We start from the raw sequence: 14,319 nt of genomic DNA, 5'->3' as shown, positions 1-14,319 counted from the left end.
TTTTAGTTGACATTCTAGCTGATATCACAGATGCTATATTTTTTATTTTTCTTACCTGTTAGAAATTCCTTTGAAAAATTTCAGAATTAATTATCATCCTGTTGTTAGAGTTCTTTTAAAATAGATTCTCCTTCATTTCCTTTTTCTGTAGTTTTCCTTTCATATTTCAATGGACGCTGTAAATATACCTAGCAGCTCTGATGTTTACAAATGAAGCCTCTGCTTTTTCTCCAACTTTCTCTGATCCTTTGATTGGGTTAACAAAGGCAAAAATGGGTATGGTAGAATAGATAAAGATAATGACATATAAATTACCACACCATCTGAGATCTTTGTATGCTCAAGTTTGTTGATAGTTATCTCCAACTTTTGGAGGAAAATGAGAATTCAGTTGAATGCATTTATTCATTTTGTAGTTAAAAAAAGAGCATGTTGTTTCATCTGAGAAAATAAAATAATTTGGAGGCTAGTCTATTTTTCACCATATAGAAATCCCTTTTATAGTAGCTTCAACTGGCTACCTCTGCACTTTCAGTAATGAAGTTTGCTATCTCATAAGCCATCCCATTCAAATTTTGAAGGCCTATGAGTATTTGAAAATCCATTCTTGCATTAAACTGAAACCTTTCCCCTGTTATTTCTACTCATTAGTTCTAATTTTGTTCTTTGGACCTATATGAAACAAATTCAATCTTACTTTCATAGGATATTCTTTCAAATATTGGGAAAGTATTGTGAAGAGCCCCTTATCCTCATTTACTTTTTTTCTAGGCTAAACATGGCTGGTTACTTATTCTATTCTGTGTATATCATAGTTTCTAGGGTCTTGACCATCTTTACCAATCTCTTATTTATTTTCTCTAGTTTATTCTCACAAAATTGTAAAATTTATCACAAAGAACTCATTAATGCTATTCTTACAAACTAGGACTCTGACCTCTTTTGTTCCAGATAACACCATAATACCATTAATGCTCTCCAAGATTACATTAGCTTTATTGGAAGACCTGTGATTTTGTTGACTTATGTTTAGACTGCCATCAATTAAGCCTTCACAATCCTATTTTTCTTGTGAAGTCTGTTAACACTTTGAAATTATATAGTACTTAAAGATTTGCAAATTGATTTTCTTATGAAAAAGTATGAACTGCAGAATTATATTATTCCATTTCTGTGGATAAAGAAATCAAGATTAAGAGAGATAAGGGAACTTGTCTGAGGTTGAAAGTTGAAAGTGAATAATGATGTCAGAATTCAAGCCCTGTTCCTTCTGACTTCAAATATAGCACCTTTTCCATGCTTCTGTTAAGCCAAATCTCTTCCCCATCTTAAAATTCCCCATTTACTTTTTGGAACTTAAACGTATAATTTGATTCAATTTCGTTTTTGTTTGTTCTCGTTCATTGTTCTACTTTTGGCAGATTTCCCCTGTAGTCCTAAAGGGATATCTCCCTATTATTTGTACCCAGTGATCATTCCCTCTGCGTCTATACAGACTAATAGCCTACTGGAACCAGATTCAAGTTCAACCTTTGATTCATACTGGCTGTGTGACCTTAGCATTATTCTCTAAAGATTCTAGGCAGATTTTTAGGACTATAAATTGCAGAGAAGGAGGTGACCTGTACTGAAAGAAAAAGCAGAATGAGATTTCCATCAGAAAATTTCCTCCTTTATTACTATATTTTTGCTTCTGTGTTTGAGTAGTTTTCTGTATTTGGAAAATATCATTCCAATCCTCTATTTGATTAGTCAAGTTTCCACAATATTCTTGCTTTTCTTTCCTTTCATTATCATCTAAATGCTTCTTTATTTCTGTCGTCACATTTGTGATGATAATGTATATGTTTTCTTAACAGAAAGTATACTCTTTTATGTCATTTGTAAATTTCTTCCTTTTGAGCATGGAATTGAACATTTTGTGTTCTCATCATGACTCTCATCTCCATAAATTTTACCAATATATTGACAATATAAAACCTGTAATTGTATCAAGGGCAGGACTTTGATCCCAAGCTTTCCTGAGTCTTAGGACAATTTTTTTTCTGTGACATCACACTCTAGTAAGAAAACATACTTCTCAATTTTCCAATCATGACTGTGTAGGACCACTGTTTTGCTATTCAATGGGGAATCTCCAATCCATTGCTTTGGGACAGGCATTCTTCCTATTAGAAATGGTACTTAACCAGTCATCTCCCATTTTCCTCTCTCTTTGTCTAGGTTATTTCTCATGCCATCTCTGAACATGTGGAAGATGCAGGGGTACATTCAGGAGATGCCACTTTGATGCTACCAACACAATCCATCAGTCAAGGAGCCATTGAAAAGGTTATAATTACATGATGATGCTAGGATTTAAAACAAATGCAAAGATATCAATACATTTTACATAATGTGTAGTGATGTAATACACATTGATATTATGCTTTGATCAGTATAGATAATACCTTACTTATTCTTTGAAAATTCTTATCCATATTTTCCAGAAATACTCTTTGATATTCTACATAATTTAATGGAAGATTCCCTCTTTAAAAAACAAAAACAAACAAACAAACAAAAAAACTTGTGGATAATTCTGTAGAATGTTTTGGAACAAATTTGTTTCTCAGGATCATTAAGAAAATTTAAAGAAAAAAACTATTTCTTTTCCTCCTCCTTTCAAACATAAATTCAGTTTTATTAAATGTCTTAAAATCCTTCCCAAATATGAATATTTCGATTCAATAGATAACTTACATCTTATGTAAGATAATTTACAAGAATATGTGACTATTTTAAACTATAATTTATATGGAATTTCTCAAAACTGATTTCCTTTAATATTAACCTTCATTTTAAAAATTATATCTAGTTTACTTAGTATAATATTTCAGACTGTCCTGCTTTCTTTATCTTCTAAAGTATTTTGCTGTGATGAAAGTCACATGATTCCTGGAAATATCAGATTGAGTAAATAGCTCAAGACAACAATGGTACTACACAAAAATGTACCATTTCAAATATGTCCCAGCTTCAGAATAATGATCCCAAGAACTAATTTTCCAAGTCTCCCAGAACTCAGTCTCTGGAAGTGATCCACATTTTCTCATTAAATTGGTACACTGCTCTCAAAAAGGGAATATGTGAAGAGCCCATGTCTCCTTTCATCAATCTTCTCTCCTGTCCTGGCTACCTCAGATTTCTAGCCAGATTCATACAACATGTATGTGACACTGAGAGCCTTCATACAGAGGAATGAAGCTTCCTTTCCACCCTAATCCTCCTATATCTTATCTCCTGCACCAGACAGGGTAATTATATGACTCAAGGATGCAACATAAAAGAAAAGTGTCCTGCCTTTTTTTTTAGTACCATGTACTCCCTGGACCTACACTTCTCAGAAGGTGAAATGTCAGCTTTTGAGAAGGAGTTTGGGCTATATCTTCTAGTACTGGAATATTTCTAAACTAAAAAGTCCTCAGCTATCAAAGTTAAATCTAGAGAAAAGAGTTGTCTGTGTGACTGAGGAAAGGTAATAATAGATAAATTAACATATTCTTTCCACTGGCCTTGGTGTCTGATATTTATCAATAATGAGAAGGATCATAGATAAAGTTATCAAGAACTTATGAATTGAGGAAATTAAAGGGTTAAGGAAATATGCTTTAATCAAGTGGCTTTATTAATGTTTTATACTGTATACAATGATATCATTATGACATTTTCTTATCCCTTCACCCTAGGTAAAAGATGCCACCAGAAAAATTGCAAAGGCCTTTGCCATCTCTGGGCCATTCAATGTGCAGTTTCTTGTGAAAGGAAATGATGTCCTGGTAAGAATTGTTATGGCTGTTTTTGAGACTTATAACACCTTATAACTTCAGTGTTAAACAGATCAGCTCAGGTACCACAGATATTCTATTTCTCTGTGGACATGAACTATAGAGTCACAGACTATTGATAATTTATATCTATAAATGGGATAATGCTAAGTATGTAATACCTGCTTTGTTTGATTCATTTGCTCTTTGTGCAATTGATATGTCATTCATGACTTTGTTAAACACACTGACTTACATTGTATGGTAAGTTCTATCTGTCCATGCAATGTGGTACTTTGAGGGTATAACAGGTTTATTAAATTGCTGTCAGCAAACCCACTAGTGTGCTACTAGGTTATAAGAAAAAAAGGGACTGGTTTTGAATGCCATTTAAAGAAATGGGAACTAGGTTAGCCTTCATTAATTTAGAGTATATTAAAAGTTTACCTGCTCTGATCCATCAATGATCCCTAGGCATTTCAGATTATGTTTTATGTGATAATGATATGTATTACTGTCCTTATCTTAACTTTTTCATCACCTCATTCAATTTCATCTTTAACTTCAGGTGATAGAATGTAACTTGCGTGCTTCCCGATCATTCCCCTTTGTATCGAAGACTCTTGGAGTGGACTTCATTGATGTAGCCACGAAAGTGATGATTGGAGAAAATATCGATGAGACACATCTTCCTACACTAAATCAGCCGATAATTCCAGCTGATTATGTTGCTATTAAGGTAAATTTAAAAAAAAGTATAACACATATATTTGTGTATACACACATTTACATGTATGTATATGTGTATATATATATGTATATATATAACACATATTTATATATATTAAAATCCCATCTTCTTCAAAAAGTTTATTGTATTTCTCCTTAACCTTAGTGCCTTCCAATTGTGACTACTCCCAATTAATCCTGTCTATATCTTGTTTATACAATGATATTTGTACATTGTCTTTCCTATTAGAGAAGCAGACAAAAAAAACCTACAAATATCCATAATAAACATTGATATAAAATTTTTAAATAAAATATTAACAAGTAGGCTATATAATGGTAATGGTGCACTTAAATAATCCTAATGAATCAACTCAGAAATTAATTATAATCATTAAAAACTTCAGTAAAATTTCAGGATATAGTATAAATCTATATAAATTATTAGTATGCCAATATGAGTAAGACTAACAAAACTAAGAGCTAGAAAGAGAAATTTCATTCAGTATAACTATAGAAGTTAAACAATATTTGAAGGGTGAAAGTTAAAATCTTTTGGTAACAAGTACAGAAAGATCACTGTTTTAGTATTCATATTTCAAGGGAAGATGCATATTCTTCTTATAAATTATGTTACAGAGCCCTTCAATTATTCAATTGACAGAGCTGTGTCAATGAGTTGTAATTTGTGAAATTTCTCTGGGGAGGGAGTGAAATATATTTTGTTATTTGAGAATGTGATATATGCATTTTATAAAATTTATGTTTTCCCTCCTGTGCATACTATACATACATGTATATATATATGGGTATATGTGTATGTGTACATACATATTATATATTATATATGTATGTATATATACATGCATATGTATATGTATATTATATATATGGATTATGGCTAAGACAGGGTGACAGGATGATTGTGATTCATGACAGATAAATAAATTAAAGGGAATGGAATTTAAACTGCTTTATTAATGACACACAATGACATCATCTTGACATCATCTTATCTCTTAACTCAAGGTGAATAATATCAGAAAAATGTTACACATGCATTCATGTGTATATTCATATATATACATGTACTTCTATAAATACATATAATTTACAACCAAATATATGTGTATACACTATATATTCAAACATGTATATGTATTTATATACAAAAAATACAAGAACACAATCAACATACATATATGCATATATGTATATGTACATATATGTATGTGTACATATATGTGTATATCTATGTATATATGTGCTTAAAACTGTACTAAACACTTTTGGAGACATTTCTATCTGTACACCTGTAGGGTACAGGGAGCCTTGGAAAGAGGACAATTAGGGTTCACCTCCTGCTTCTAACAGTTACTGTCTGTATGAACATGGGGACAGCTATTTAATATTTCATTATTCCAGGCAACTCTCTAAGATTATAAGTTATGGAAGTGCTATATTGATCTGGGGAGCATCATCATTAGGAGTTTTCCTGTATGAATTCAATTAGTGATTTGGACAAAAACATACATACATATGTGTATATGTTAGTCAACATCTATATCTTAATTTATTTCACCATTAGCAAAAATGGCCAATATTTCTGGAAAAGTATTCTTTTTCTTTTCCCTTTTTAAATAGTTATCATTTAGCATTTCAGGGACACATTAATGCAGTTTGCAAACTTTAAAGTATTCTAGAAATGCAATTTTTGTTATTAAAATTATATACTCAAATTATCTCCTGATTACTCATTAGTGGTTACTATAGCAGTAACCTAGTGAAGTGGGTAGATGTTTACTAGTAAAATTTCCATTCTGAAGTTGAGGTAACTGAGCTGAAAAAATATTAAATTAGTTCCCTGGGGTATAACCAGTGACCCATGATTGGGATTGGAATTTATAAGTTAAATTGTTCCTGATTTTTGGTACTTTTTCATGACTTAAATGCTCAGTTTAGGATAAAAATAGTCACTATGTATTGCATAAATGAGAAATGAATATTAGGTTTCAAAGTAAATTTCACTGATAAAGTTAAAAAAAAGAATCTCTTATCTTCATATCACATGAAACTTGTTGGCAGAAATGTTTGTAAACAGAATGTTTTCTAAAGCTTTTAAAGAGGTGTCAGCAACTGTTTAATGTTTTAGAAGTCAGCTCACAGACAGCCATTTCTGGCAAGGTTACCAGTTCCAAGTCTGAAACATCAGAACATGGAGATGAATGTTTAAAAGTCCTACTAAGAAAAAAAAATAATGTGTTTGAACTCTTTGTCTTAGGAGTTTGATGCCAGCAGACTTTGTGTTAAATCATTGTTTGGGAGAAATTTCTGTGTAGGCTAGATTAGAAACCTTGGCATGGACTGGTCACAAGGGCCCTATTACTGAAAGAATTTGTGATCATTTAACCCATATTTTTGGCCAAGAATGCAGAAAATTCTTGGAACTGAATTTTACAGTAATCTTTCAAGTTAGTAGCCTTCACCAATGAGATATTGATGTGTCTACTACGTCCTAAACGAATTCTGTGAGAAATGACTTGTTGCACTTATTTCTTTTATATTTTTTTCTTATTTTTCTATTTCCTTATTTTTCATTAGGCCCCAATGTTCTCTTGGCCCCGATTAAGAGATGCAGACCCCATTCTACGATGTGAAATGGCTTCTACTGGAGAGGTACTTAGTTAATAATCTTTCGACTTACTGTTATCATTATTATTATCACCATTTTCACTATTGTCACCATTATAATCATCAACATCATTATTATTAACCTGATTTATAAACTTGGACTTATGATCTAGTAATGTGTTTAATATAAAAGAGAACACAAATGCCATTTGTAATTAGAATAACTCTTGAACTCCTTAATGTTAATATCCATACTTGCTTAGCCAAGTAATTTTTCTTAACTCTTATTTTTCCATATGTGAATGATGTTTCTAATTTACTTCTAGATATCTCAATGAAATTTTATTTTTCTAAGTATTTATTATGAGTTATCCAGGATACCTTTGTTATAAAGTTCTTTTTTTTTTTTCTGAGGCTGGGGTTAAGTGAGTTGCCCAGGGTCACACAGCTAGGAAGTGCTAAGTGTCTGAGACTAGATTTGAACTCGGGTCCTCCTGAATTCAAGGCTGGTGCTCTATCCACTGCACCACCTAGCTGCCCCCTGTTATAAAGTTCTAAAGTGGGGGTAGGGGATGTCTGGCTTGCACACCAAATAAGGCCTGGGAAATCATTTGCTAAGACAATTATAGTCGATGATGAGCTGAAAGCTAGATACAACAGCCTCTTACTGCTTTGAGTTCTATTAGTTGATAATTTTGTATGGCCAGAAAATAATGTTATAAATATCTAAGTTGCTCTTGGCAGAAAAAAAATCCACACCCCTGTTTTAAAACCCTTTTGTACTAAATTAATCTTAATAATATTAGGAATTTAACAATAGGTATATTCACCCTATAAATTTAAGTGCATTATACTAATATATACAAAAGCCTAAAAATTGTTGAAAAGAATCTATCATATTTACAATCCATAAGTCCCAGGAAGATTTATCTGGAAAAAACTATATAATGGAACTGACCACTGGATGTCCCCCTTCACTTGTATTGGGACTCTTTCTAAGGGTTTTTCTTTTCTTTCTTTTTTTTGGGGGGAAGAGTTTTTTTGTGAGTGCAAAATACATTTTTTTTTTGGAAAAAGCTTATTCTGGAAAGTTCTCTACATGTCAGTGTCAGTGCATTTTATGAATCACCTAACATTTGACAGATATACTAGTTCAAATTTCAAATTCTCATCACTGCATATCAAAGTGGCAACATCAAACTGTGGAGTCTGGATAGTTACCCTTTATGTGAATGAAGCATTCACTGAAGGGAAAAAATAATTGTATTTAATATATGATATTTTTATGGTTGCGTAGTTACAAATAAGCAGGAAATCAATGAAATAGAGACAGTAGAGGAAATATAGATGGTTAATCTGGACATGTCAGGTAGAACTGAGGGTCATTCCTTTAGCCTCTTTGCTATATTTTATAATCATTTCCCCAAAAGCAATCTAATTTTTGCTGAAGACTAATAGGCTGGGGAAACTTAACTTTAAAATTAATTATATCATTCCATGCTTCCATTATGTACAAGAAGGAGATTTTCAGGTTAAGCTTGGTATTTGGGGTAATACAGTAGTAGGTCTGTGTTCAATCAGTCCAGTTTTCAATGCGTTGAAAGATCTGTTTTCTATTAGTGCTGCTTTCTGTGAAGTGGCCTGTTTTCAGAGTTAATGGTCAAAGAAAATACCCTCATGTCTTTTCTGCCTCCAGACATACGTTTTTGGAGCTGATGAGAATATGAAAGGGTTAGAATTGGAGCCAATTTTTGCAGATGGAAGTGGACAATATTTTATTCATAAAATAAATCATTCTTATGAGTTAGAAAGATCTATATTCACAAGTATCATAAAGAAAGATGTTGGAAGGTCTGTCTCATAGCTAAAATAAGAGTAAGTCTTGCTTAGTAAAAGTTCAATTATTCTTTAAAGAGACATTTTTGGTACACACATGTCTTGTTTGGGATTGAATCAACCTCTGCCCTTGGTGAAGAAGCTGCATTTTACTTTCCTTAATGGTAAGGTGCATGTCAGTACTAATCCTTCTGGGAAATCTGACCATTGATCTAGGCTTCCTAGTTCTGCTTTATCGATGAAGTTCCTTTATTTTCCAGTTTGGAATCTTTTCTCTCCTTAAGCCTCTAATTTCAGTTTTCAATGCTACAGATGACCTCATTCATTGAAACCATATGTTGTGAGCTCCCTAATCTATTTTTCTTTGTACTTCAAAACTTTACTACATTTGCAACCAGGTTTCCATCCTTTCCTTTTGTTTCTGAAAATGAGATCATTTTGCCAATGTTAATCTCTCCATTTTTTGCCCTTGAACCACATCTTTTCTCATATCTGCTAGGACTTTGTTTTACTGACCATTCTTTCCCACTCCCTCTTTCTCTTCTTCCTTTTCTTGAAATTTCTCTCTCCTCTTTTTCTTAACTATTTCTCACATTCCTCTTACTCTCTTTGCTTTTTCATGGTCTATATCTGTGTCTCAATACTCCTATGAATATTCTCTTGCCTTTCTTAAAGGCTATAAAAGCCTTCCCTGAATTTTCTACTTCCTTAGTCTATACATCTCCCTTGACTTTTAAAAAGAATAATCTACACTTATCCTATCCACATCCTTCCCATCTGCTCACTTTTTTATTACCTCTGATTTAATTCTTTCTCTGCTACTTTTCCAAAATTGCCCTCTCCAAAGTCACTACCTTTTAATTTAAGCCATATACAAATGACTCCCCTACCCAGTCCTCCCATCCTAATTATCTTTTCTTCAAGTGTTGAATACTCACTTTCTTGATGCTCTTTTCTCCCTTATGTCTGATTGCTTTGATAGTTCAATTTCTTCTTACTATTATGTGTCCTATCTTTTCCTTTCACTCTATGCTTGTTAATCCCATTCACTCTTAATTGAAGAATTATTATATCTACATATATTATTTCCAAATCTAGCTTTGATTTCTTCCCATAACTCTTAAACTCTGCATTTTCAAGTATCTGTTGGACATTTCCACCTAATTGTCATACTAGTCCATCAAATTTATCCAGTTCAAAACTAAACTTGTCACTTCCCTTTGCAAACTTTTTCCTTGTCCTCAATTCTCTATCTCTATTAGTGTTAACCATTCTTCCAGTCTGTCAAGCTCAAAACCTTGCAATTATCTTTGACTTCTCTGAAATCCATATCTAATCTACTATGGCAGTATCTTTTTATCCACACCCTCTACTTTATGTGCAATGTCATTCTCCCTCTTTCATTCTTCATTACCTCCCACCTGAACTATTGATATACATTCCTAACAGATCTTCCTGCATTCAGTATCTCTTCTTTCCAATCCATCCTTCACACTACTGCTAAAATAATTTTCTTAATGTATAAGTATGACCACATCACTTTCTTGTTCAAAAATCTTGAGTGGTTTTCTCATTGCATAAAGAATTAAATGCATACTCCTTACTCTGGGTTGTGAGACCCTGTCCAATCTAGTTTCAATCTGCTTTTCAGTCTTCATTCTACTTCCTTTAATATATGATATGTTAAAGTGAAACTGGGCTCCTGGAAAAACCTGGTGTTGCCCTGTCCTTTCTTGCCTCTGGGTGTTCTTGTAGGCTCTTATTCTGGAACCAGTTTCCTCCACATTCCTTCCTCTTGTGATCTTCTTGCTTCAAGCTCCAGCTTCAGTATTACCTTTTCTATGAGTCTTGTACTTCCTCCTTATACTTAAGAGTATTTTTTTCTAGTTTATCCTTTGACTTGATCACATCCTACCTGCATTATATTTAAATAAGTACACATGTTATAAAGGTACACACATATACATATGTTCCTTTCCATCTTTATGTGTATATATATATATATATATATATATATATACTAAGTCACAAATAAAATGTTTAAAATAGTAGACAATTTGGAAATATTTAATTGTTAATTTTTATTGAAGTCACTAGAATTGGTCTTATGTAAAAGCCTAAGTATATCCCCCCTTTAGGAAGATTCCTAAGCATTTGTCTAGTTAAAATGCTCACTGTTGAGAGGGAATTGACATGTATTAATGGCACCCAGTGTTTTCGTTTAGAATATGTCCCATTGGTATTGAGGAAACAGTTACTCAAAATACAAATTTAGATCCCAGGATTCTTTAGTAATTTTGAAGAACCACAGACAATGATAATGGGCATAGTAGACAAATTGTCATCTTGTACAGAATCGTTTTTGTTCTTTAGAATGTCATTTTTGATTTTAACTACAAGGTAGGTAGTATGCCTTTGAGTTAGCATTATATGAAATGTTACATAAGAGCTTCACGTCTCCATTTCTAATGTACAATATTATGCCAATGTGAGGTTAGTTTTAGAAAATTCAATATTATTTAATATCGACAATAGATATTTTGATTCATTCCCCTAAAAAAATTCAAACACTTTTTCCACCTCAACAAATTTATCTCCAGTTGAATTTATCTGAAAATTTTCTATAAGGAATATTTAATGCCTAGTTGAACAGAAATTATATTGCTACTTCATCTGTGCATTATTTCATAGGGAGTATAATAATACTGTTATTTGTATATTAACATTTGAACACAGTTCACCTATTATTCACTTGTAGAATGATCTTAGTTTAAAAAGGCCAAGGTCTTCATTTCATCCAGGGAAATTTCCAGTCTTCCTGATCTGTATCTGGCCACTGGACCAAGATGGCTCTGGTAGAGAAAGTGAGGCAGGTGACTTTGCACAGTCCCCCCTCACTTAAATCCAATGTACTTGCATGTCATAACATCACCTCCTTGATGTCATGGTTCTCTTTGAGAACAAAAAACAAATAACAACAAATCAGAGACTATGTATTTGTATACACACATATTTATGTATATGTACACATTAGAATCAAGGTTTATGTCCTTTTTTGTTGACTACATGACATGTTTTGCTGACTGTGTGACCCTGGGCTGCCTCATACAAATCTGATAGTATAAATTGCAGAAAAGTTGCTGGTTTGCTTTGATAAAAGTTTTTCTTACCAGTAGTTATTGATACTGATGAAATCACAGTTAGTTCCACTGGAAGGTTGATTGGGATTCCCTGAGCATCCCCTGATAATCTCTACTCTGCTATTCCTGCACATTATCTTAAATTGTTAAATTATATCAATCATCTTATCTTGTCTCCAATAGGTTGCTTGCTTTGGTGAAAATATTCATATGGCCTTCCTGAAGGCAATGCTTTCTACAGGATTTAAGATACCACAAAAAGGCATTCTGATTGGCATCCAGGTAAGTGTGCCTGTGGGTCTGCATGCATTTGTGTAAGAGAGGTCTGGGAAGGGGTCAAATGGAATTCTATTGATTGGAGAAGGAAAAATGAGGGTTCTGTTGTTTAGAATTTGACTTAATAAGTGAGAACTTACAAAAGAAAATGTTTGCTCTTAGTGAATTATCTATTTTTGTCTAATTTTATGTAAAAATATGAAGATTTTATTCTCTTCAATAAAATCAGAGATTACATGGAAAGAAAATATCTATCAAAGGGGCATTTATTCCCAAAGTAGTGCTATGCCAGAACAAGAGCTACTAGAGGCTAGACATCTATTTACATATTCTATATTTTGAATTGCTAGGAAATTTAACTGGTCAGGAATATTAATTCCTCTGAGACTAGGACAATAGATATCTGTAAAAATAATATATATGAAAAGCCTTACAAAATGAAAAAGCCTTCTCTGGATTTGTAATTTTAATCTGAATGTATTTTTTTGGGCAAGGCAATCAATACATATAATATGGGTTCTTAATTTGGGGTTCACTGGCCCCCAAGAGAGTTGTGAGTAGATTTCAGGAGGGTCCATGAACTTGGATGAGAAAAAAAAGTTAACATCTTTATTTCAATATAATTTATTTCCTTTATAAATTTATGTATTTTATTTTATGCTTAAAATATTGTTCTAAAAAGGTGTTAATAGACTTCACCTGACTGCCAAAAGGTCTGAATATAAATGGTTAAAATCCCCTAATATAAAGTTAATTGCTTATGTTAAAAGGTACAGTAGTCTGTTTTGCTTATAAATATTTTGAAGGCTGCTATATATTTCCCAACTGTTCAATTACTTTATTTTGTGATTGGATAATTCTGGGGTCCTATAAAAACAATTGACATGAATAGCCCTGCTGTGCTTTTAATAAGATGATGCCCAGCATTGTTATATAAAAATCAATAAAACCATAATTAAAACAGTGCCAGATATTCTTCAGCTAATAGGTGATTATTACTGAAATTGTCTCTTTGGGGTGTCTTCATATAAGCAAACTAGACTTAGGGGGCAGACTAGAGTAATGGAATCTTTTGGAAAAGTTTCAGAAGAGAATATGTTAGAATAGTTTTTTCTAAAAAATGTTTTATTGACTTTTTTCACATTATAAACATTTCCAGATTATAGTACCCCATGAAAGTCCTATTGTACTAAGTACAAATGCAAAATGAACACTATAACAATAGCCTTATCTGAAAGACCATGCATCAATACATACCTGTAGCCCCCACCCCTCTATTTTTAAATGTAACATAAATCAAATTTTCCCTACAAACCCCAGTCCATTGACAAAAGAGAATAGAAAAACAAATTCCTTCTAAATTTTTTTTAATCAAGCAACAAATTCCTTCATTGGCTGTATATAAAAACATGCATGTTTCGTTCTGCATCCTAAATCCATCAACTGTTAGTCAGGAAGTAAGCAGTCTGTTTCAACATAAGCTCTGTATTCATGGAAAGTCATTTCAATGATCATACTTTTTTACAGCTTTCAAAGTTCTTTGTCTTTACAAATAACTATTGTTATGTAAGTTGTTTTGGTTCCACCCATTCCATTCTTCATCAGTTTATGTTAAATTGTTAATAAATATTTTATAATATAAATCATTATAATACCATTTACTTCACTCTGCATCAGTTCATGTTTTTTCATGTTTCTATGACCCCATTTATTTCTTATTTTTTTCAGTACAGTAGTATTTCATCATATTAACATGCCATAATTTATTTAGTCATCCCTTTAATTTCCAGTTATTATTGATGTTTTGTGCTACTACACAAAAACCTTATAAATCCTTATATACTTATAGGACTTTGCCCTATTTCTTTGATGTCTTTAGGTTATTTATCACTATGATATAG

The 14,319-nt window shown here is 32.3% G+C and overlaps 1 protein-coding gene across 2 annotated transcripts in view; it reads left to right on the top strand.

Moving 5' to 3' along the window:
- CPS1 (carbamoyl-phosphate synthase 1) overlaps positions 1–14,319 on the top strand; it is a 165,003-nt gene that overhangs the window by 136,734 nt on the left and 13,950 nt on the right. For both annotated transcript variants that reach the window (XM_074298800.1, XM_074298801.1), the window contains exons 31-35: positions 2,224–2,331; positions 3,729–3,818; positions 4,375–4,545; positions 7,137–7,211; positions 12,326–12,424. In XM_074298800.1, the coding sequence (XP_074154901.1) occupies positions 2,224–2,331; positions 3,729–3,818; positions 4,375–4,545; positions 7,137–7,211; positions 12,326–12,424 (543 nt within the window). The remainder of the gene's footprint in view (positions 1–2,223; positions 2,332–3,728; positions 3,819–4,374; positions 4,546–7,136; positions 7,212–12,325; positions 12,425–14,319) is intronic.

Source organism: Sminthopsis crassicaudata, chromosome 3 (genome assembly GCF_048593235.1).
Source record: "Sminthopsis crassicaudata isolate SCR6 chromosome 3, ASM4859323v1, whole genome shotgun sequence".
Lineage (NCBI taxonomy): Eukaryota > Metazoa > Chordata > Mammalia > Dasyuromorphia > Dasyuridae > Sminthopsis > Sminthopsis crassicaudata.
Note: the sequence above shows the minus strand (reverse complement) of the source record. Positions and strands in the feature narration are given on the sequence as shown.